The following is a 25,077-nucleotide window of genomic DNA, read 5'->3' on the forward strand; positions in this document are numbered from 1 at the left end:
AGACCCCCATGCTCAGATTAGACCCCCCATGCTCAGACCAGACTACAATGATCAGATCATACCCCCAATGCTCAGATCAAACCCCCATTGCTCAAATAAGACCCCCGCATACTCATATAAGACACTCCATGCTCAGATCAGACCCTCATGCTCAGTACTATAATTTAAAGAAATCACCTACCTCTCCTGATCGGGCATCAGGCTCCTGATCAGGCACCTGCTACTCTGCGCACAGCGTCAGGTCATAGTGCGCTTCTCCTCTTACTACGTTCTGACACTGTGCACATCAGGAGGTGGGTAATGACCATGCTCCCTTTCTCCTTGTGCAGTCATACTCCAAACTTGGGCAATGCAGAGAACTGCTGCACAAGCCAATGCAAATAAATGGCTCAAAGTTGTAGTATCTGAAGAGCACTAGTGTTGATCATGAATATTCAAATTGCTAATTTTTATTGCTAATATAGGTACTTCGAAAATTCATGAATATTTCGAATATAGTGATATATATTCTAAAAAACTAATATATAGCACTATATCAAATATATATATTTTTTTTAATATTCGTAATAGTCTAAAACAAGAATATATAGCAATATAGCGATTATTCAAAAAAATTATATAGAGCAATTTAGCTAATATAGTGATATAATCTTCTTTGTCTAATAGTTGTAATTTTTTTCTCATCTGAAGTTCAGATTGGAAAAAAAATTCAACTATTGAAAAAGAAAGATTATAGCACTTTAGCATATTAGCTAAATTGCTCTGCATTCGTATTTTCCGAATATTCGCTGTATTGCTATATATTCTTGTTTTAGAATATTACGAATATTCGAAAAAACTAATATATATTCGATATAGTGCTACAACTCATTGGCCCACAAGTAAGAAGCAGGGATGAATCATGTTTTTGCTCGGCAATTGAAAAATTTGCGATAAAAATTAGCATTGCGAAAATTTGCATATTACGCAATCATGACCTCGTCGATTTTTCGAGTAGAAAAATCATAGAATATAACGAATATTTGAATTTGCGAATATTCACCGAACATTCTACAAAATATTTATGAAATATCGCAAATTCGAATATGACACCTGCCGCTCATCACTAAAGAGCACTAGCTACAACATGGCACCTGCAAGGAAAAATCCAAAGGGGGCGTGGTGCTCTACTGGTGCTGCTAACATTGAAGGTTACCTTCAGGGCTCATGCACACGACTGTAAGGGCTCCGTGCCCATACAGCAGACTGCAAACAGTGGCTCGCAAAATATTGCCAAAGATTTCCTATCTTTTGCAGAGCAGTAGTATAGTAGTAATGCCCATTGTGCCCCTTCATAGTACTAATGTCCATTGTGTCCCCTTCATAGTAGTAATGCCCATTGTGCCTCTTCATAGTACTAATGTCCATTGTGTCCCCTTCATAGTAGTAATGCCCATTGCGCCCCTTCATAGTACTAATGTCCATTGTGTCCCCTTCATAGTAGTAATGCCCATTGCGCCCCTTCATAGTAATAATTTCCATTGTGCCCCTTCATAGTAGTAATATAGTAGAGTAGTAATGCCCACAAAGGGAGCAAAGAGGGCATTGCCACTACAAAGGGGCATAGAGGACATTACGTCCTCTGTGCCCCCTTTGTAGTAGTATTGCTCTCTGTGCCCCCTTCATAGAAGTAATGCCCTCTGTGCTTCCTCTGTGTTAATAAAACAAAAAACACAGTAACTACTCACCTGGTCCTGTTCCTGAAGATCACATCCAGCTCTCCCCTGCAGAAACAGATGGCGCTGCAGCTCTGTGTGCGAGGAGCACAGGCAGATTCCGCAATTACAATGTAGTCTGTTCAGTTTCCATTCAGAATCCTGTTTTTGACCAGACAAAAAAGTCCTGCAGGCAGGACTTTTTTCATCCAGTTTTTCCAATGGAATCTGCAATGGAGGGCTGGAGTGGAGCCTCCAACACAGACGTGAACTCACCCCATAAGAAAAGACTGCAACTCAGGTACTTTATACTAGGCGTGTTGTCCCTAGTGTTTACAACCTGAACACATGAATGCGGGTGGGACTGCATCATAAGGAACGCCTCTGCTCTATATGCCGCAGTCTTGTTAGTTTATTGCTTAGTTAATGTAACTGCTTCTCTGAGCCTGCTTCCAGCTGAATGTATCAAGAGGGTGTGCAAAACCATACAGAAGACTCAGGAGCTATGTTAGGAATGGAGAATGGAACATTCTATGATTTATTATTAAATAGTTTGCAGATAACCTTGTGGGATTATAACCAGGGATTGCAGCAGTTATGCTGCTCTGCAGAGTGTTTGAACCGCTGGCCAAAAAATTCTTTCACTCAGAATTTCTAAACCATATCATGTGTTATTTAACCATTACAGCTGCTCTCTTTAGAGTGGAAGTGTGTGGGGGTTTCAGCATATGGTCATATAAGTCAAAACAGGCACCATAGAATACAGGTCCTTCTAAAAAAATTAGCATATTGTGATAAAGTTCATTATTTTCTGTAATGTACTGATAAACATTAGACTTTCATATATTTTAGATTCATTGCACACCAACTGAAGTAGTTCAAGCCTTTTATTGTTTTAATATTGATGACTTTGGCATACAGCTCATGAAAACCCAAATTTCCTATCTAAAAAAATTAGCATATTTCATCCGACCAATAAAAGAAAAGTGTTTTTAATACAAAAAAAGTCAACCTTCAAATAATTATGTTCAGTTATGCACTCAATACTTGGTCGGGAATCCTTTTGCAAAAATGACTGCTTCAATGCGGCGTGGCATGGAGGCAATCAGCCTGTGGCACTGCTGAGGTGTTATGGAGGCCCAGGATGCTTCGATAGCGGCCTTAAGCTCATCCAGAGTGTTGGGTCTTGCGTCTCTCAACTTTCTCTTCCCAATATCCCACAGATTCTCTATGGGGTTCAGGTCAGGAGAGTTGGCAGGCCAATTGAGCACAGTAATACCATGGTCAGTAAACCATTTACCAGTGGTTTTGGCACTGTGAGCAGGTGCCAGGTCGTGCTGAAAAATGAAATCTTCATCTCCATAAAGCTTTTCAGCAGATGGAAGCATGAAGTGCTCCAAAATCTCCTGATAGCTAGCTGCATTGACCCTGCCCTTGATAAAGCACAGTGGACCAACACCAGCAGCTGACATGGCACCCCAGACCATCACTGTCTGTGGGTACTTGACACTGGACTTCAGGCATTTTGGCATTTCCCTCTCCCCAGTCTTCCTCCAGACTCTGGCACCTTGATTTCCGAATGACATGCAACAGTCCAGTGCTGCTTCTCTGTAGCCCAGGTCTGGCGCTTCTGCCGCTGTTTCTGGTTCAAAAGTGGCTTGACCTGGGGAATGCGGCACCTGTAGCCCATTTCCTGCACACGCCTGTACACGGTGGCTCTGGATGTTTCTACTCCAGACTCAGTCCACTGCTTCCGCAGGTCCCCCAAGGTCTGGAATCGGTCCTTCTCCACAATCTTCCTCAGGGTCCGGTCACCTCTTCTCGTTGTGCAGCGTTTTCTGCCACACTTTTTCCTTCCCACAGACTTCCCACTGAGGTGCCTTGATACAGCACTCTGGGAACAGCCTATTCGTTCAGAAATTTCTTTCTGTGTCTTACCCTCTTGCTTGAGGGTGTCAATGATGGCCTTCTGGACAGCAGTCAGGTCGGCAGTCTTACCCATGATTGCGGTTTTGAGTAATGAACCAGGCTGGGAGTTTTTAAAAGCCTCAGGAATCTTTTGCAGGTGTTTAGAGTTAATTAGTTGATTCAGATGATTAGGTTAATAGCTTGTTTAGAGAACCTTTTCATGATATGCTAATATTTTTAGATAGGTATTTTGGGTTTTCATGAGCTGTATGCCAAAATCATCAATATTAAAACAATAAAAGGCTTGAACTACTTCAGTTGGTGTGTAATGAATCTAAAATATATGAAAGTCTAATGTTTGTCAGTACATTACAGAAAATATTGAACTTTATCACAATATGCTAATTTTTTTAGAAGGACCTGTATATGCACGATTGTCTCAAGTCATCTAAAAAATTCAAAATAAAACAATATTCTATTATTCTATGTATATAGTATAACAAACCTTTCCACGGCTCCGCGATTTTGCACATCTGCCCACTGCAACTGCTTTGGATGTCATGACACTGGCGGAATGGTAGGGTGAGGGCATCATATGCTCTGAGGTCCCTGCCACCTGGCCAATCAGGGAGAAGAGCAGTGGGCTTGGCGCTCTATCTCAGTCTGTTCTGCTGTTCAGCCAGTACCAGTTATAGACTCTTTATTCTGGGGAGGTTGATTGCAGATTCAGTGTCTGATTTTCTGACCCGGTTTGTCTCACCATCCTTTGGATTAACTCCTGACCTGGATTTTACTCTTGACTGTCTGACTTAACACTTACCTGTAATTCTGACACTTGTAGTCCTTCCTGGTTATTAGACCTGGTTCTAGGTTTGCCACCCTTCAAAACAACAAAATATAACAGCCAGGTTTACAGGGGGGAAGGGGTTGGGGGCATGGCTTAGCACAGGGTGTGACACCAATCCTTTGATCATATCTTCAGTTTTGTGGCTTTTTTTCAAATAAAGCTACCATAATTATTTCCCAGTGATTTTTAAAATAAAATGCAGCTAAAAATGATGCAGAGGCCTCATGTGTGAACTTATATAACTGAATGAGTTATTATGGCGAAACAAATAACCACAAAGCCAGATACAAATACACCCACCCCATACACCTGTTTCAGTGCTATCCCTGAACCATAAAGCCCTATGCAGGAGCCCAGTTTGACCTGGTATATTATACTGGTTAAGGCCCTATGCAGGAGCCAAGTTTTCCTGGTATGTTATACTGGTTAAAGTCATATGCAGGAGCCCAGTTTTCATAGTATCTTTTACTGGTTAAGGCCCTATGCAGGAGCCCAGTTTGCCCTGGTATGTTATACTGGTTAAAGCCCTATGCAGGAGCCCAGTTTGCCCTGGTATGTTATACTGGTAAAGTCCTATGCAGGAGCCCAGTTTGCCCTGGCATGTTATACTGGTTAAAATCCTATGCAGGAGCCCAGTTTGCCCTGGCATGCTATACTACTGGTTAAAGTCATTTTTTTAGGTCTTTTATAAGGTTTTATTTATTGCTGTTTTTTAATGTATGTTGTTTTTATGCAACATGTTGTATGTATTATGTGTGTTATATACACTATAAAATTTATTCTGATATAATCCAAACTGGCTATAGGTTTGCCTGATATTGAGTGACGCCCAACCCAATATGTAACGAGTATCGCTAGAGAAGTGGGCTGCATGTTTTACGCTAAAGATTTGGTATGAACAGGAAAGGGAAAGTATAAAATGGAAACTATATTGAAGTTTGTGCGTTTGGTGCAACTAATTTACTCAATTAGTTGCATCAATTATAGCAATTATCGGAAACAAGTAATCCTCAGAGGGCTCATTTCCTATAATTGTCCCAATCGTTGGTCCATGTAAAGAGGCCTTTAGTAAATTTGATCCATTAGGGTATGTTTAGTGCACAATTGCAGCAGCATTGTGAGAAAAGATCTTGCTTTTCCTTGTACCTTGAACATTATGCACTGTATGTTCCTCTTGACTTCTGCACCTTAATATATTCAGTTTTATAATTATTATTATTTCACATTCAGGTAATCAAATGTAAAGCTGCGGTGTGCTGGGCACCTAAACAACCGCTCAGTATAGAAGAGATTGAAGTTGCGCCACCAAAGGCTCATGAAGTTCGCATAAAGGTGATATTTATAACTGAAAACAACTTTATTATTTATAACGATTTAGTTATAAAAAGATATTCCAGATCTACTAGGGAAGTTCAGGGGTTCTAATAATGAGCTATCACCCAAAAGTATGTTTTAGGCCTCTTGCATACGGCCATATGTATTTTGTGGCCCGCAAAAATCGGATCTGCAAAAAATAATGTGCGCATTTTGTATTTTGCAAAATGGAACAGCTAGACCCTAATAGAACAGTCCTATCCTTGTCCGTAATGCGGACAATAATAGGACAAGTTCTATCTTATAGCGGAATGGATATACGGAAATACGGAGACTGAATACACATGGAGTACCTTCTGTTTTTTTTTTTGTGTAACCATTAAAATGAATGGTTCCACTTCCACATATGGACAGCAAAACAAACGGAATGAACACTGAAAAAATATATGTTCGTGTGCAAGAGGCCTTAAGTTTAGCCCTAGGCTGCATTCACATGGGCCATGTGCGGTCTGTGTGCCTGCCACATTTCCTGGATTGACCATGGCTAATTTGAACCAAACTCACTGCATCACAGTGATCTATCATGCTCTGAGTTCCACCCAACCATGGTATACCCGAGGTGCGGCTGGAACTCACAGCATCATAGATCACTGTGATGCAGTTGGTTTGGGTCACATGAGCCATGGTCCATTCTGGGCCCAAGTTAATACAGCCTAAGGGCTTGTTCACACGACCGTGCCGTATTTTGCAGTCCACAAATTGCGGATCCGCAAAAAACGGATGCCGCCGTGTGCCTTCCACAATTTGCAGAACGGAACAGGAGGCCCATTATAGAAATGCCTATTCTTGTCCGCAAAACGGACACTAATTTTTTGCGGGGCCACGGAACGGAGCAACGGATGCGGACAGCACACAAAGTGATGTCTGCATCTTTTGCGGCCCCTATTCAAATGAATCGGTCTATTTGTGGATGCGGATCTATTTATACGGTAGTGTGAATGTATCCTAGAGAGATGTTATAAGACTTAGGGGGCATTCACAAGACCTTATCCGTTATGCTGTCTGCAAATCGTGGAATCACAAAATAAGGATACCATACATGTGCCTCTTGCATTTTCTGTGGGCCCTATTCTAGAAATGTCTATTCTTGTCTGCAAAACGGACAAAATGTACAAATGCAGACGTCACATCCAGCCCAATATAAATGATTGGATTCACATGTGATCTGCAAAAAACACTGATCGGACGTGGACCAAAAATACCGTTGTGTGGATCAGGCCTAAGGGCCTAATTTATTAAGGCTTTTCATGCCACCAGAATGTGGATAAAAAGTCACAAATGATGGTGCCAATTACGGTCACAATATTTTTGGCATAATTTGCAATTTTTTTGCACTTCTCACCGCTTTCCTAAAGTGGAGATTAAATAGTAGCGCTTAACAGGAGTGACCTTCAGTATTTACTATATTTTCTGCCAGAAACTGGTATAAGTTTGCCCCTACCTGGTGTATGAATTTATCAAGAAACACTCCAGCGAACAGTTGATCATGACTGGAGTCGGAAAAGTCAGTCTTGATAAATCTCCTCCTTAAAGTAGCTATACAAGATTAGAAAAAGATGGCTCTTTTCTACCATAATTAACGTTGTCTAATATTGCAGCTCAGCTCCCTTGAGGCTGGGTTTACACAGGGCATTTGTGTTGCAGTTTTGAGCCATCAGAAAAAAACATGCATTAGACCCAGTCCTCTCACATAAACCTGCCTTATCTGAAACCCACGTGTTATCATTCGGTACCCTCAAACAGAAACTGGTACTTTTGGCTAAACGTTTATCGGCTACTTGTTCCCTGTCTTGGTTTGAGAAGCTAATAGCTAGAAGGTCATATCCGCTAAAACTGATTTAATTCTTATATAAAACCATGAAAACCCCTTCCCTTGAAGTAAAACCAGCAGCTGAAGGTTTGTGGGAGCAGGATATGGGTAGACAATTCTTATTTACTGAAATACGAAAACTAGTAATCGCTCCACAAATTATCTAGATGTGTACGTATCCAAGAGAATGGTTACAAAGTCCTATCTCTGTGGTATAAGACCCCAGACAGAATAGCTAGGCTTGCCCCCAAAAGTGTCTAATCTGCGTTGGAGATGCCATTCCCATAAAGGTTCCTTCTTTCACATATGGTGGGCCTGTAGTAAGATAAGAGATTGGTGGAAAACTATCTTTGATGAAAGCAATAAGATGTGCCGCACGTCTTTCCTTTGCTCACCTGAAATGGCCCTCCTCAGCCTTAGTTTTCCAGGGAAATGAAACCATGTGGGAACATTGTTTTCTCTTCTAATAACTGCAGCTCGCCTGCTCATTCCACTCTACTGGTTATCTGAAGAGACCCATCCACTGATTCATTGGGTCAGCAAAGTGGACCAGCTATACAGGTTTTAAGAGTTGTCCCACTGGGAACTCCGCACTAGAAACATATTCAGAAACTTTTAACGATGCTAGCACTAGCTCGGGGCTTCCTCTCCTTTAAATAGCTTGTAAGGTGGCCTGCCCTATTTGATTAAGTATATCCATTTCTAGTTACATACGTTGTTAACATAGATGTCTAGTGCTTAACACGACCAAATGCAACTCTATTCGTATGACCTCAGTGTAATGCTAATAGACTATCTTGCAGGCCTGTGAGCATAACTCTTATTTTACACAATATTTTATGGTCCGTATGTTCAATTTATCTAAAACTAATAAAAATATATAAATTACAATGTTTTTAAAAAATGCATGGTTTCTGATGGTTCAAAAATGCAACAAAAGGTATCAAAAACAACCAGTGCAAAAGCAACCTTTTAGTTGGGGCTGGAGGCTGAAGTAGTTTTTATGCCAGGAGCACGGACTGCCTTAGATTCGCCTGTTTTATGATGAGGTGAATGCTTCGTCCTAAATTAACCGAAACTTATGGCAATGTAGGGGGGAATCTAAGATCTGTGTAGGGGTCATGCTGGAGATTTTGGTAAATGGCCTTCAGCATAAACCCAACATTTTTGTGACCTTTTATTCAGACCTTTACGTTTCCTATATTGAAGCCACACCCAGAGCATGCTAAAATTTGAATAAAATGCCAAAGGAAAAAAGACTAGTAAACTATCATAAAAAATCACACACAAAAAACTGTTTTAGATTTTACTGTTGCCCAACATGTAACATCTGGAATCAGTGTTTTTCACTGCAAAAAAACATAGCTGTTACAAAACATGGGGTATTTTAATCATATGACAGAAGTATAAAATATGTGTAAAGTCTGTGTGCAGCAGATCCAGATCCCACACCAACAACTATCAAGGATAAATCATGAGTTTTCATGGAACATAGCCAGTTCCCAAGGATACTACAGGAAACATATGACTCTGATAAATAAATATTCTTATGAAACACCCTTCTGGAGAATGTAGCTACCCTATAAATTTAACTAAAGACTCTGATATTTTAGCTGGACTTGGTAGCATCTGAATTCTCAAGAGTTCAATATTAAATCTAATGTGTTCCTACAGATTGTGGCGACTGGAGTTTGTCGTTCAGATGATCATGTTATAAGTGGTGCTTTAGATGTGAAATTCCCTCTGATTCTGGGCCATGAAGCTGCTGGGATTGTAGAGAGTGTTGGTGAAGGAGTAACAGATCTGAAACCTGGTAAGGCTTGTAATATAAAGGACTGTAAACATATTGGTAAAAAGCAAAGCTGATAAGGATGGGCAAGAGATGCTATAATGTACGTACATCTTTGTGACAACTTTTGTATTGCTCAATAAACTTGTTGCCCAAAGAAAAAACTCACCTCAATGAACCCCCCCCCCCCCCCTTCCCCGGCTCTACCATTCCACCACCTAGTTGATCACTGCTGGTCTAATTACTGGTCTGAGCAGTGACCCACCTCAGCCAGTTATTTCTTCTTCCTCTGTGTCAAGTTAGGACTAGCGAGTAGGAACCAGAGATCATTGTAGACCCAGTAACAATTGGGACTGGAGCAGTGGGGGGGGGGGGGGGGTTAGTGGAGTATGACCATCTACTAGAATAAACCCAGAAGAAGAATGTAAATGAATAAATTGCAAGTTATGCTAAATCTTTTCCCACAAAATTATATATTATTCTGTTTAGCTCAGAGGTGAACATAGACAGTAGCAAGAACTGTATATGGACACCATTACTGTTTAGTAGTTAATATATCGAGTTTGGGGCTCATCATTGACTCTCTAGTCAACCCTTTATCTGATGGATGAAACTCCATCTGAAATTTTGAGCCAAGAGAAACCTGGTGCCTTTTTATATGGAATTGGCGTCCCTTGCCTAAAGGACCCCTGAGCAGCTGTACAGGCTGCCCCGATGGTATGTCTGTCCCCAGCTCACCTCCTCCTGTTCTATACCATTCTGCTTGCAGATAGAGCAGCATTTCAACATGGCAGTTCCCCTTCAAATGTCAAAATAGTTAAACTACTTGAATTTACACACAAAATGAAATTCATATTATATGAGGTAAATTAACAATATCTTCATTTTTGATATTCCTTTTCTTACAGGAGACAAAGTCATCCCACTGTTTATGCCTCAGTGTGGAAAATGCAGATGTTGTGTGAATCCAGACAGCAATCTTTGCTACAAAAATGAGTACGTGTTACTTAAGCAAATGCCTAATTGCCTAATTCCCAAGGGTGGAGATATAGGGGTTAATTTATCAAACTGGTATAAAGCAGAACTGGCTTAGTTGTCCATAGCATCCAATCAGATCCCACCTTTCATTTTTGACAGATCCTTTGGAAAATGAAAGGTGGAATCTGATTGGTTGCTATGGGCAACTAAGCCAGTTCTACTTTAGACCAGTGCCCAGGTGCCAGAAGGGTTTTCTAGTCCTACAGAGACGTATGCAGAAACTATTATTATAAGTGCACAGTAGATGGAGGGCCCTGCGGCAGACTTTGAATTGGGGCCCAGTTGCTTGAAGTTGTGCCTCTGGTCATCCCCAAACTAGACAGTTCTTATGTGCACAATCTTTAGTAATCTATTCTGATGCTCAAATTGTTAATTCGCTGTGATGGACACCATTATGATGGATCCAGCAGGAAGGAAAAATACAAGGCCTTCCATTATATTTCCCTTTTCTTTTGAATCCACTTCTGGCTTTAGCTTAAAGGGAATGTGTCATCAGAAAATGACCTATTGTTTAAATCACATTTTTATGTTTAACGTATTTTTAAAGAATTTTTGATGATGTTATTTAGAATTTTTCATGTCAATATCTATATTTAAACAAAACCTATAAATTCCTTCAGTTTTCACACATGTCTAATGATTGGCGCCACTTCTTGGCTCAGGATCCACCAGTCACAATAGGTGATTGTCAGAGCTTATCTATTCTCTCTCTATAGTCACAGGACATGCCTAGAAGATTCTCCCATAGAAGTCAATGAGGTCCCCTCCTGACCATTGTGTCTATGGCCCATGGGGCTGCCGTAATAAAAAAAAATGTAATCCTGTGTAAATGTTGTTAAGAACAGCTCAGGCAAGATGGCCGCTCCCATAATGTTGAGGAAATAGAAGAAAAAAATCTGCAATCAGAAAATAAAAACAGATGAGAAAAAATGTATATGTGCTAATATCGGATCGGATATGGAACCACTCATTTCAATGGGGCTGCAAAAAATGTGGACAGTACACCGTGTGCTGTCCACCTCTATGTTTCTTGTCCTCCGGTCCGCAACATGATAAAACATGTCCTATGCGTTTCCATTTTGCAGACATTTCTATAGACAAGAAAAAAACAGCGCCATGCACAAGGCCAGTATCTGTGTTTTGCGGATGCGTGGCTTGTGGACTGCAAAACACTTAGTCATGTACATAAGACTGTAAAGTGACAAGCATAATACAGAAGATATATTGATTTCCTTCCATTTCTTAAACAGTCTTGGGAAATATAATGGAGTGCTATTGGACAACACCAGCAGATTTTCCTGCAAGGGGAAACCTGTTCATCACTTCCTCACTTCCAGCACTTTTACCGAGTACACAGTGGTTGATGAAATTGCTGTTGCTAAGATACACCCGGATGCACCGTTGGATAAGGTCTGCCTTATTGGCTGTGGATTCTCCACCGGATATGGCTCTGCTGTGAATACTGCTAAGGTAAGTGGGGTACTCCATGAGTCACTTTCCATCATGAATCTATTGCATTTTCCTACAGCCATTGCTAGTGGGAGCTCAGTGAATAGAGATTTTTACAGCTTCCATCCATTTCAAAGGTAACTCTATAAATTCCTACGCCTTGAGCTCCCTCTAGTGGTGGCTGCAGGTAGAGATATTTATCATATAATAAGTAATGGGAAGCAGAGAATTTAAAGCTGTGTAGTGAAGATTTATCAATGTTTTCATACCAGCTGTCTGCTATAAATACATTGAAGATAATTTTGATCCCAGCAGTTTAACTCCTCAGATGCTATGGTCAGTAGTGATCATGGCATTTGTGTAATTAAGCAAAGGGAGAGAGCTCCATCAGTCCTCCAATCGACATCCCACAAACATAAATGCAGGGTGCCGAGTAGTTGTCATGACAGCCAGTGACCTTCTGAAGGCCCCCACGCCTGCCATGTGCCACGTTCCAACCTCTAGCAACATGTAATAGAAAACCTGTAAAAATCCCTAAATACAGTAATCCAGAGGTGCAGGTTCAAATCCCCTAAGTGGAATAAAGAAAAATGGACAAAACTTAAATAAAATTTGTAAAAAAAAAAAACATGTAAACCAAAATATTAAAAAGAAAATAAATGTATTTTTTACTTGATAAAATATACCTAGGTTTTACAGGAGGAATGTACGGAAAAAAAAAAAAATGTTTTATCAGACCTCAGATCAGACCGCCATATCAAACCTCAGATCAAACCCCAATCAGGCCTCCATGTCAGACCCCTGTCAAAGCTAAAATAAAATAATGAACTTACCTCTCCTGCTCAACTGCTACTCTGTAGGTCCAGTGTCTCTCCTGCAGTCACACTGCCTGGCTTTCTCCAGGCCTGCGTTGCACTGTGACCTAACTGTGTGCAGAGTCAGGCCATAGTGTGGGCACTAAGTCCTGATGCTGTATGCAGTCAGGACAGTGCAGCATGGGCCCAGAGAACACCAGTGAGTGATGAGTACAGCCAGCGTTGGCAGTGCTTTACTCGCCACACCCTGCATATTAATGAGCACTTCCATAGTGGAAATTGGAAAGAAAAGCAATTCCGCCACTGTTTTATGGGTTTGTTTTTCACGGTGTTTACTATACGATAAAACTGACCTGTGTCCTTCATTCTCCGGGTCAGTACGATCACAACAATACCAGTTTAAATAGTTTTTCTTGTGTTTTCATACTCAAAAAAATAATAACTATAATAATAAATATATTTTTTCTTTTCATTGCTATATTCTGCCCCCTTATTTTTTATAGTTATATCTATGGAGCTTTTTAAGGGGTCATTTTTTTGCGGGACAATCTGTAGTTTTTATTGATACTATTTTGGGGTGTGCCTGACTTTTTGATCACTTTTTATAAAATTTTTGGGGGGAGGCGAAGAGATGAAAATATGGCAAATCAGCCATTTTGATTTATTTTCCATTAAGCCATTTGCCATATGAGATAAATATTTTTATATTTTAATATAAACTGAAGTTTTCTGACACAGCGATGCCTATCATGTTTATTTTTTGCTTGCTTATTTTTATTTTAACTTTAACTTTACGTTTTTTAAAGGGCAAATGTCAACAAATTTGTAGCTATGAAACTGGCTGAAGCAGCTTTACTTTGAATAAACATTTCTTCCAACTGTTTTCAGGGTTTGTCTATGGTTCCAGCAGGCTTTAGCATTAAACTGGCAGGCAAACTCAACTCTGCTATATCTGTTTCTCTCTGACTCTGCTGTACTGACAGGCTGGCTGTATAACTCAGCTTCTTCTGTATGCTGCACTTCTTCTCTGTAGTCTGACTCTAGTTTATGCCAGGGAACTTTCCTCCTGCCTCCTGATGCTTTAAGCTTAGGTCTTCATGGCCAGCAGAGCTTAAGGTGCTCTGGCTGGCGTGGGCACGTCCAGCAGAGACATGCCTCTGCACACCCTTTCCCTGTCTAGGGAAGACCTAAAAACTCAAACTAACTGGTCCCCACCATTCATGCAGGAAGCGGGACTCGCCCACTTCTCTCCAAAAGGGGATTAGAATGGAATGGAAAGTGCCAGTACAGTACAGTTCTGCCATATTTGCTGCCACCTACTGGTGAACCAGGTATATTACATGAACATAACATTTGCATAAAGATTAGGAATGCAGGGTGTATAGGAACTGGACAGAAATACATAGGATGACACTGTGTTAGCCCATTAAAGACAGTAGCAGGGTGTAGGAGTGGTAACACCACTAGGGGGTGTTACACAAATAAGTCTCTAGGAGCAATGGGGACGCTGCCATAACTTTTAGAGTTTCTTCTCTTTCTGCAACTGCCGCACATTCTGCACTTTAACAGGGCCACGCCCTGTAACATCCTCTCACCTGGCCCCCTATACATCCTATATGAAGCACTTCCTGTTCCTGTATTCAACCAAACCCATGATGCACTTCTACTTTCTCCACCACAGCTCCAGCACCACCCCCTAGTTTATAGCTCCTCCCATCCAGCTAGTTACATATAAACTCTCCTATAACTGCACCGCCCATGAACATAACTTCACAGAAAATAAGAAAGAGCTACATGGACATGGTCATGTGACCACAGCCCAAAACAAAAGATAGGAGCAATAAAGAAATACATTACAAAATTACAGCTACCTTCATAAATAAATATTTTAAAGGATGATGATGGAAACTGGAAAATCCCTTTAAGGATATTTTCAGTGTGTCAATAACTGTTAGAAATCTGCAGCAGAATCCATCTGTGCTGCATGCAGATCTTGTCACACATTTTGCTGCGGATTAGTAAAAATGTAAAGAATTTACATGCTGCAGATTTCAAAATCTCATGATATGTCAATTTGTTTTGGATAGAAACTGTTAAAATCTCTTCCATGTTTCTTTTACTGTAATATGTGGCACGTTTTCCACCTGTAAATCCAACTGGAAAATCCTCACCATATGAACATACCATAACCTACACTTAATATATCGTGAGATTTGTGGCTCAAGATAAAAAAAAGTCATACAGATGCCATCACCATATTCTCAAATGTTAAACGCATATGTCAAAAGTATACATTTTTTCACCGGATGACGGTGACAGAAGTTAGTGTCCATGTTCAAGTTCAATTTAAAAACTTAAAATATGAGCACAAAAGTACAAAAAACTCACTAACACATTCCCAGCTGTATTAGGTTATATCCACACATGGCTGGTTTGTCTAAAAAATGTCTGCGACTGTCTCATTCATCCAAATGGGGCTTGCCGAAATCCATTGTATATACTACAGAAACAACCTTATTCAAACATACCAGATTTTCAGTTGCAGATATTTTTGCAACCATAGGGTACATCCACACAGGATTTAAATGTTATTATTATTTATTATAAAAACGCCATTAATTTCATAGAGCTGTACATATGAAAAGAGGTATACATACATACTATAGACAATTGCTCTAAGAATGAACAAGATGAGTTACAAACTGGTACAGAAGGGGAAAGGGCCCTGCCTGTGAGGGCTTACAATCTACATGGTATTGGAGAAGGACACAGTAGGAGAGGGTAAAGCTGGTCATGGCGGTATGGAGGCAGCAGGGTCACTAGTTGTAGGCTTTTCTGAAGAGGTGGGTTTTCAGGTTTCTTTTGAAGGATTCCACTGTAGGTAAGAGTCCGATATGTTGGGCTAGTGAGTTCCAGAGTGTGGGGGATGCACGGGATAAATCTTGGAGGCAATTGTGGGAAGAGGTGATAAGAAGAGAGAAGGAGGTCTTCTAAGGATCGAAGATTACGTGTGGGGATGTATCGGGAAAGTAGTTCAGAGATGTAAGGAGGGGACAGGTTGTGGACAGCCTTGTATGTATTTGTTACTATTTTGAACTGAATTTGCTGGGCAATGGGGAGCCAGTGAAGGGATTGGCAGAGGGGAGAGGCAGAGGAGTAACAGGGTGAGAGGTGGATTAGTCAGGAAGCAGAGATGAGGATAGATTGGAGGGGTGCGAGAGTGCTAGATGGAAGGCCACAGAGGATAATGTTGCAGTATGTCTAGACGGGAGATGATGAGGGCATGTACAAACATTTTCACAGACTCAAAGTTGAGGAAAGCGCGGATGTGGGAAATTTTTGAGTTGGAGGCAGCAGGTGGTTGAAAGGGCATGGATGTGTGGTCAGAAGGAGAGGGCAGAATCCAAGGTCACTCTGAGGCAGCAGACTTGGTTGACTGGGGAGAGTGTGCAGCCATTGATCATGATAGATAGGTCTTTTGAGGGGGTTGAGCAAGATGGGGGAAAGATCATGAATTCTATTTCATTCATGTTAAGTTTTAGAAAGTGAGAGGAGAAGAAGAAGGATATGGAAGATAGGCATTGTGGGATTCTGGATAGTAAGGTGGCGATGTCTGGACCAGAGAGGTAGATTTGTGTGTCGTCAGCATAAAAGTTATACTGAAAGCCTTGGGACTCTATGAGCTATCCCAAAAGTGTAGATAGAGAAGAGCAGGGGTATTAGGACAGAGCCTTGTGGGACACCAACAGAGAGGGAATGAGACGAGGAGGTGGTGTGAGAGTGGGAGGCGCTAAATGTCCGGTCTGTGATGTATGATGTGATCCAGGAGAGGGTCAGCTCAGTGATGCCAAGAGATGAGAGAGTTTGTAGCAGAAGAGAATGGTCGACAATGTCAAAGACAGAGGACAGGTCAAGGAGAAGGAGGCCAGAGTAATGTTTTTTGGTTTTGGCTGTTAGTAGGTCATTGGTGACTTTGGTAAGGGCAGTCTCAGTTGAGTGGTGCGGTCAGAAGCCAGATTGTAGTCAGTCAAAGAGGGAGCAGGAGGTTAGGTAAGAGGACAGTTAAGAATGGACATGTTGCTCAAGTAGCTTTGAGGCGTTTGGAAGAGGTGATATGGGGCGATAACTGGACAAAGAAGAAGGGTCAAGTGAAGGGTTTTTGAGGATGGGTGTAATGATAGCATGTTTAAAACCAGAGGGGAAGACACCAGAGGTTAGTGATAGGTTGAAGAGATGAGTTAGGGCTGGGATAAACACTGTGGTGAGGTTAAGGATGAGGTGGGATGGGATTGAGTCAAGTGCACAGGTGGTGAGATGTGATCTGGAGAATAGAGTGGAGAGTTTTTCTTCTGTAATGGTAGAGAAGCGGGTTTTGGGAGAAGAGGACTGAGCAGTTGTGTAGAGGGTCTGTGGGGACTGTGCACTAAAGCTTTCTCTGATGTTGACGATCTTTTGTTTGAAGTATGTGGCAAAGTCCTCAGCTGAGATGAGAGGAGAGGATGGGGCGCTCGGGCACGGAGAAGTGAGTTAAAAGTGTTAAAAAGTTGTTTAGGGCTGTGGGACAGGGAAAATATGAGAGATGAGAAGTAGGCCTGTTTCGCATCAGCGAGTGAGGATTTGAAAATGAGGATGGATTGCTTGTATGTAGTGAAGTGATCCTTAGAATGGGATTTCTTTGGTGTGCCAGGATTGTCTGTTGATTTTTGGGGTTTTGTTGTTTGAGGGGGGCAACAATGTCCAGAGCTGTACTTATTGTGGTGTTTTACAGGGTGGTGGCAGTATCCGGGTCTTGGAGGGAACAAATGGTAGAGAGTGGCAGAAGGGAATCATAAAGCAAGCGAAAGTCGAGATGTTTAAGGTTCCTGTGGGGGTGTGTTAGTGTGTGGACTGGGGGAGCAGGAGAAGAGATCAGTGAAGAGAAGGTGAGTAGGTTGTGGAGAGTTTCAGCTAATCTGCAGCATTTTATAGTACCTGAAAAAAAATCTCATCAACAGGCTGCAAAAAAAGTCTGTATAAATTGACCTGAGGATTTTAAATCTACATGATATCAACTTATGCTGCAAATCTCTACCTTCGCAGTTGTTACAAAGCGGCTGTAGATCCCCTGTGCCACTAAAACAGATCTGTCTTGGGACAACTCTTAAGGGTGTTAGCTAAGTGGCCCTCCTGTTATTCACCCTTAACCCATATACAGGTATCTGGACTTTGCTGCAGGGGAACCACCAGGCTGCTATCTCTTGGAGTGATCTCTGTTAAAGTGAAAGCTGATCCATGGGGTTCAAGAGACACCGGTGTAGAGCCGAGGGATCAGACTAAACCATAGTCAGGAACATGCTGAAGTCAGGGCAGACAGAGTATGTGCAATCCGATAAACAGTCCAAGATCAGGGCGAGAAGCTCATGGTAAGTATGGAGATCAGGCAGAAGTCAAGTCAAGTATTAAAGGGTCAAAAATGGGAAACACACAGAATAAGTACACAAGCAGACAAATGCATGACAGCACACCTTAGCAGGATTGTAGCATGGTAGAACTTAATGCTCAGGCCCACAGGGGAAAGTTCCTTAAGTACCCCAAGGTGGCCAGCCATTGGTTGGTGAATATTAGGGTGCACACGCTGGCCTTTGAAGAGCTGGATGCATTGTGCTCCAGTGCAACATTGGCAGAGCAAGAGAAGCCTAGTCGCCAAGCAGGTCACAACTTGCTTGGAGGGCAGAGTGGGAGGCTGGTCTGGGTCCCAGGGGATCAGAACTCTGGAGTGGGGGAACAGAGCACCAGCAACCATGTACCACCTATGTAATGTGTAGAGTGAAATCCACAGAACAATTTACCCTGTGGGAATTCTGCCCTGTGTGGAGGTATTCTTAGTATGCTAACACAGTATTTATAATTACTGGGATTCTTTTTTATTACGTAGACTATAATTATCTAGCCATAGATGCGGGTGCTGCAGAGCTGTATCCTTATACATTATCAATAGTTGTAGCAGTGATTCTACTGTTTTTTATTTATTTCAGGTTAAACCCGGATCTACCTGTGCAGTATTTGGTCTGGGAGGAGTGGGGTTGTCAGTGATTATTGGATGTAAAGTAGCTGGTGCTTCCAGGATTATAGCCGTTGACTTAAACAGTGACAAATTTGCAAAAGCCAAAGAGTTTGGAGCCACTGAATGTATCAATCCTAAAGACTATGACCGTCCTATCAATGAAGTGCTGACAGAAATGACTGACGATGGAGTGGACTATGCCTTTGAGGTCATTGGAAACACTGGAGTCATGGTACGTTGATGTTATAATTGCATTATTCTGAAATGTTAAAGGGAACCTATCACATTGTACATACAGTCCTATCTGTGGCAGAAGAAGCTGAGCAGATTACTGTATACGTTTATGGGAAACAAAACTTTCATTCAATTAAATCACTGCACTTTCTATACTTAGGAGTCTAGTGTAAGGTGATTCCATGTATGACTTTACATACAGAGATGGCTCAGTAATTAAGTAAGACCACCGACCGGACCCCCTAAGCAAGAAAGGAGCACCATGTTCAATAGGACAGGTTCCCTTCAAATGTTGACCATTAGAGATGAGCGAATTTCATATTTTGAAAGTCGTTCACGCTTTGTTTGGTGGTAAAAGCAGAATTGCGTTATGGATTCTGTTACCACAGACCATAACGCAATTCTATGATGGAATGCATAACAGAATGCCTTTAGAGGCATTCAGTTATTAATTCCGTCTTAATAGAAGTCTATGGGCTGCAAAACGGATCCGCCCTGTTCTCGTTATGCACGGAACCGTTATGCAGGCCATAGACTTCTATTATGACGGAATGAATAATGGAATGCCTGTAAAGTCATTCCGCTATGCATTCCATCATAGAACTGCGTTATGGTCCGTGTTAACAGAATGTATAACTCAATTCTGCTTTTACCATAAACAAACCGTTAACAAATTTTATAACATGAAATTCGCTCATCTCTATTGACCATCTCTTTCACTGTAACCATAGTAGTTATATTTCTCAATGCTGAGCTGTGTTTTTTTGTGTTTTTCCATTAGCAATCTGCTCTTAAATCCACTCACTTTGGCTGTGGAAAAACTGTGATTGTAGGTTTGGCTCCTTCAAACGCTACGATTACATTGGATCCAATGCTAGTTCTAACTGGACGTGTTCTGACTGGAGCCTTTTTTGGAGGTAAAGCATTAATTAGAAATAATTTCCTTCTCTGAGCTTAAGTACTATAACTTTTATATAAAGGCTGTGCCATCAGTGATTGTACAGCAGATTTTCAGTCTCTGGTGGGCAGAGTGTGGAGTGACAGACCAAGAATAAACATGTATCACAGGTGATACTACTGTATTTAGTATATTGTTTAATTTTTATTTTTTTAAACATTCTAGTACTTTTGTACAATATTATGTTTTTGTTATTTTCAAACCATAACTTTTTAATTTTCCCTATGATGACCTGCTTGCTTTGTGTGATGGGTTGTAGTTTTTTGTTATTTTTTTTAATAAATTATTGCAAAGAAAAACAGTAGTAAAAACAGTAGTAAAAAAAAAAGTTGTAAGCTCCTTCCCTCTGTCAAACACCTTTTTCCAGACAATACACTGGGAGGCAGATTGACAATCACTGATGGTTCCCTTGTGTACATGGTGCCTTAACACAAAGCATTACATGACATACATGTACATTCATTTATGCCAAGATGTTATTGGGGTACACATCTATTGGCAACGACTTGACCTGACAATGTTCAATAAATCCATAATGTCAGATCAAGTCTTATACACGCATTGACGAGAAAAATGACACAGCAAGAAGGAGTTGTTGAAAATGAAAGAAATATTATATGGATGTGAGGATGTAATGATCATATATGTAAGTGACTACACTATTACAACGGAAAGGAGGCTCTAGTACCCTGTTGGGCTGCCTCTAGCCTGGATACAAGATGACATATGGTTGGGCATGAAGACATGCAGATTCCGTATGGTATCTTGTGACACATTTGCCCACAGATGTTGCAGCTGGGTCTGTAGATCCTGCACTCTCATAATTTGCTAAAGCACATATCTCTGAGCTGATACTGTCCCTCCTATCACTACTGGTGACCGTCTGTCGTATGCAATGGCTCCCCAAATCCTCACACAGAAATTTAAGTTGTGTCACTTAACAGCGAAGTCAGGATTTAGGCCCTCACCACGAGGCCTCCATACTCGAACCAGACTGTTGTCAAATCCCAAACGGAACCTGGATTCATCACTAAAGACAATACGGTTTTAGTCTGTAAAGTGGTCCATGTTTCTTGTTCACAAGACCACTGCAAACAAAGTTAAATGTGACTGGCTGTCAATGGAAGGACACACAATGGGCACCCTGAGAACAAATACAGTATGCTTCTGCTAAGCACCTGGAAAGGGTTCGGGCCCTCATCACGAGGCCTCCATACTCGAACCAGACCATTGTCAGATCCCAAATAGAACCTAGATTCATTGGTTCCAGTCCGTAGCAGTCCAGGTTTCTTGTTCACAAGACCACTGCAAAGGTGATGGTGGCTGGCTGTCAATGACAGGACACGTAATGGGCACCCTGACACCAAATATGATTCTGCTAAGCACCTGGAAATGGTTCGGGCAGAGACAGGGGTGTGTAATAAAGGTGCCATCTCTGTCTGGATGGTAGACAATGAAACTTTGTGAGCTGCTCCTGCTTGTTGGAGGCTCAAATGATCCTCTATACTGGTGGTCTTTCTGGGACCATCCAAAGCCTGCCTTCACATAACCACTGCTCCAGACACCTCCTAAAAGCTAGGTGAGAAAAGGCTAGATGACAGACAATTCGTCAAAACAAACATTCTGCCAACTGGGCACAATGTCTTTGAGTATGTCATAAAGGCATGTCTAGAAGTAAATTATCTCTCACCAAGAAGAACACTAGACCAAAAGTAGCCTCTGAAGGCCTTTTTATAGGGCAGCGGGAGAAGCACTTTAAATACCTTAAATCATTTACATATCCGAGTGAGACATATCTGCATGCCGAGTTTTGCAGAAATCTGACATTTCAGTTTGTGTCTGTCATGCCCTTTGTTTTAAGAAAGGTCTCAATCAGTCATCAGAAAATAGACTAAACTCGCCTTTTCAAATATCTGAAATCTTAGATATATGGTAAACTGAACCCAATACTACAAATATTTAATCACTATAATCTTTATCAGTTTCATAAGGGCTTAAATCAAATTAAAATGGAAATGTATTAGTAGTAATATTGTACTTAATATTATGTCTTGTTTGTTTCAGGTTGGAAAGGTAAAGATGATGTACCAAAAATTGTGTCTGATTATATAAATAACAAATTTGAGTTTGATGGGCTGATAACCCACAGATTGCCATTTGAGAAGATCAATGAAGCATTTGAACTTCTGCGCAAAGGAGAGAGGTATGCTTTATGTCTTAAGATTGCCCTCTAATATATACAGTGTGTGTATATATTGTGTGCCCCTTCCTAGCAATTTTCTTCTATGTTTAAGCTCCATTAGTCTGATACAGACCCCCAAATGCCCTGCGTAAATGACAAAATTTAGACTCCATGCAGCCATAATATAACTAGGAGGAGAATAGGGCTTTACAGTATATTGTCGAACTCCATAAGCAGTAAAATCCCCATAAAGGTACTGTACACGCTTGAATTTGAAGCTACTTTAGAGCTGTGTGTGTGAAACAGACCACTATAAAGATTTAGGGCACATTTAAGGACAGTCTAAAACACCAGTCTTAATAAAGCCGTGCACTGGCGGTGGATCCGCCGAGGTTATGTAGATGCGCCGCCCTCTCCATAACTTTGGTGGATCCGTTTCTAAATGTAAGACAGGCGTAGAAAATGGTAAATGAGATGGGCCTGCTGGCCTGTCCCTTCCCCGCTCACTCCACGTCCACTTTTTTAGACCTGGTGTGGGAGGAGAAAAGTCACAGATTGCAGCACAAAGAACATTTTCACCGCAATCGGTGCCTATATTTCTGTTTAATAAATGACCCCATTAAAGTGCTAAAAGTTGGATATGTTCTAATCTTTTATGTTTCTCTCAAGACAATATAAAGAAATCCATTATATAGTCATTAAAGATGACCTGTCACCGCAAAATGCAGCGCAATCTCCAGGCAGCAGTTTATAGAGCAGGAGGAGCTGAGCAGATTGATGTATAGTTTTGCGGGAAAAGACCTTTTCATTTATTCAAACTTGTGCTCCTGGTCTTCGGAGTTATGTGGACAGTGCTACCAGCGACTGTCAGCTATCTCTGTGCGCACTGGCATAAAGGAAGGGCCATCAGTCACTGACTAGGACTGACCACTGGAGGATGAGCAGAGGTTTGAATGAGGAAATGACAAGTTATACTGAATCTTTTCCCATAATATGATACATCAATCTGCTCAGCTCCTCCTGCTCTATAACATGCTGTATGCAGATGGGACTGCATTTTCGATATGACAAGTTCCCTTTAAAGTGTGAAACAAATGCATCTAGATAGATAGGGCTTGTTTCACACTGGTGTTAGGATTGTCCGGCAGGGGAACTGCCTGCCAGATCCGTACTAACGCTTGCCCATTCGTGCTGCTAGAAGTCCACTCCAGCCCCATTCACTATAATGGGGACGAGTTGGAGAAGTGGCCACAGCATGGCAAACATGCCGGAACAGCCTGCCGCACAATCCTAACGACAATGTGAAAGAAGTCTAATGTGTGTACTCTGCAGGTCTGTAACAAATGTATTTTCTCTTCAGTATCCGTACAGTGTTGTCATTTTGAAGATCTTAATCCCGACCATCATCTAACGAAGAAATCTCCACTACTGTCGCCTTGCAAGATGCAACCTTCATTTATCACATGAAACTTTTATTACCTCATATAATATACTGAGAGGTCTAATGTTACAGAACATGGTGTATACTGTATCTTCAATATATCATGTTATTCACATACACGTTAGAAAAATGTGCCTATTATACGCACATTATACGCATTGTTATCTCCTCCCTTTCCTATACATGTTTTTGCTTTTCTTCTGTTTGCAGGCTAGCTAGCAGGAATAAATCCTTTTCTCAGTTGCAGAGAGCAGGTCATCAATGTGTGGCTCCAGCAGATCTGCTCTCCACAAGTGAAACTGACGGTTTCCATATGTGCGTGTAGATCCAGCAGGTCTACTCTGCACAAGTGAAACTGACGGCTTCCATATGTGCGTGTAGATCCAGCAGGTCTGCTCTCCACAAGTGAAACTGACGGCTTCCATATGTGCGTGTAGATCCAGCAGGTCTGCTCTCCACAAGTGAAACTGACGGCTTCCATATGTGCGTGTAGATCCAGCAGATCTGCTCTCCACAAGTGAAACTGACGGCTTCCATATGTGCGTGTAGATCCAGCAGGTCTGCTCTCCACCAAGTGAAACTGACGGTTTCCATATGTGCGTGTAGATCCAGCAGGTCTGCTCTCCACAAGTGAAACTGACGGTTTCCATATGTGCGTGTAGATCCAGCAGGGTCACCCAAGTGCTGCAGTGTTCATTCCTGGAGCATTACAGCCTAGTTCTGATGACTGATTACAATGTCAAGTTCCAGCTTTGTAAGGTCTCCCTTTAATTGTAGGCAGTATATCTTTAAAACATCACATTTGCATATATAATGTGTCCTAAAAAATAAAACATTTCCTTAATCGCTCAGAAAATGGTGTGCAAATTATTTTCCTGCCATTTCATTTTACGAGTATGTACATCATTTTACAGTGTGAAGCGAGCAACATTTAAAGAATTGTAGTGAAATCCTAGAATATTAGGCTATATAAACAGGAAAATAAATGAACATGGTAAATAATGTTTTTACATAAAGTCGTCTGAATACCGTATTGTGGCGTATCTTTTACGGTGTGCATCTTGAGGATTGCAGCAATTGTGTGAGTACTGCGGTCTCTTTAAACACCTGATTGTGGGGTTGCTGGGAGTCTGAAGATTAGGTGATCAATATGGGAAACCAGACACCCCCTTTAAGCCTCCTATAATAACATACAGATGAATTGGGATAATAGCATAGTAATTAAAAGGGTTGTCTATTTCTTTAGCATTGATAGCCTACACTCAGGAAAGGGCCTGATGGGGGAAGGGGGGGGGGGGGGGGGGAGTCTGACAGCCCGCATCCCCACAAATCTGCTGTTCTGTAGTAATTCTGGTGCTGGAACATTTACTTCTGTGGGAGCAGTGCAGTAACCAGCTCCAACTAAAACACAATGAATGGATCCGTGTAGTTCCAGCACAAGAGCTACTGAAGAACAACTGATCAGCAGGAATGCAATGATCAGATTTAGATTGCC

At 41.4% G+C, this 25,077-nt stretch overlaps 1 protein-coding gene across 1 annotated transcript in view; it reads left to right on the forward strand.

Annotated features, from left to right (window-relative positions):
- Window positions 1-24,438, forward strand: part of LOC122944187 (alcohol dehydrogenase 1-like) — a 34,487-nt gene extending 10,049 nt beyond the window's left edge. The window contains exons 2-9 of the mRNA XM_044302415.1: window positions 5,680-5,781; window positions 9,308-9,446; window positions 10,331-10,418; window positions 11,711-11,930; window positions 18,739-18,999; window positions 19,783-19,918; window positions 22,024-22,162; window positions 23,502-24,438. Coding sequence (XP_044158350.1) covers window positions 5,680-5,781; window positions 9,308-9,446; window positions 10,331-10,418; window positions 11,711-11,930; window positions 18,739-18,999; window positions 19,783-19,918; window positions 22,024-22,162; window positions 23,502-23,526 — 1,110 coding nt within the window. The 3' untranslated portion in view covers window positions 23,527-24,438. The remainder of the gene's footprint in view (window positions 1-5,679; window positions 5,782-9,307; window positions 9,447-10,330; window positions 10,419-11,710; window positions 11,931-18,738; window positions 19,000-19,782; window positions 19,919-22,023; window positions 22,163-23,501) is intronic.
- Window positions 24,439-25,077: the final 639 nt, after the last annotated feature.

The sequence above is a fragment of the Bufo gargarizans genome, chromosome 1 (genome assembly GCF_014858855.1).
Source record: "Bufo gargarizans isolate SCDJY-AF-19 chromosome 1, ASM1485885v1, whole genome shotgun sequence".
Lineage (NCBI taxonomy): Eukaryota > Metazoa > Chordata > Amphibia > Anura > Bufonidae > Bufo > Bufo gargarizans.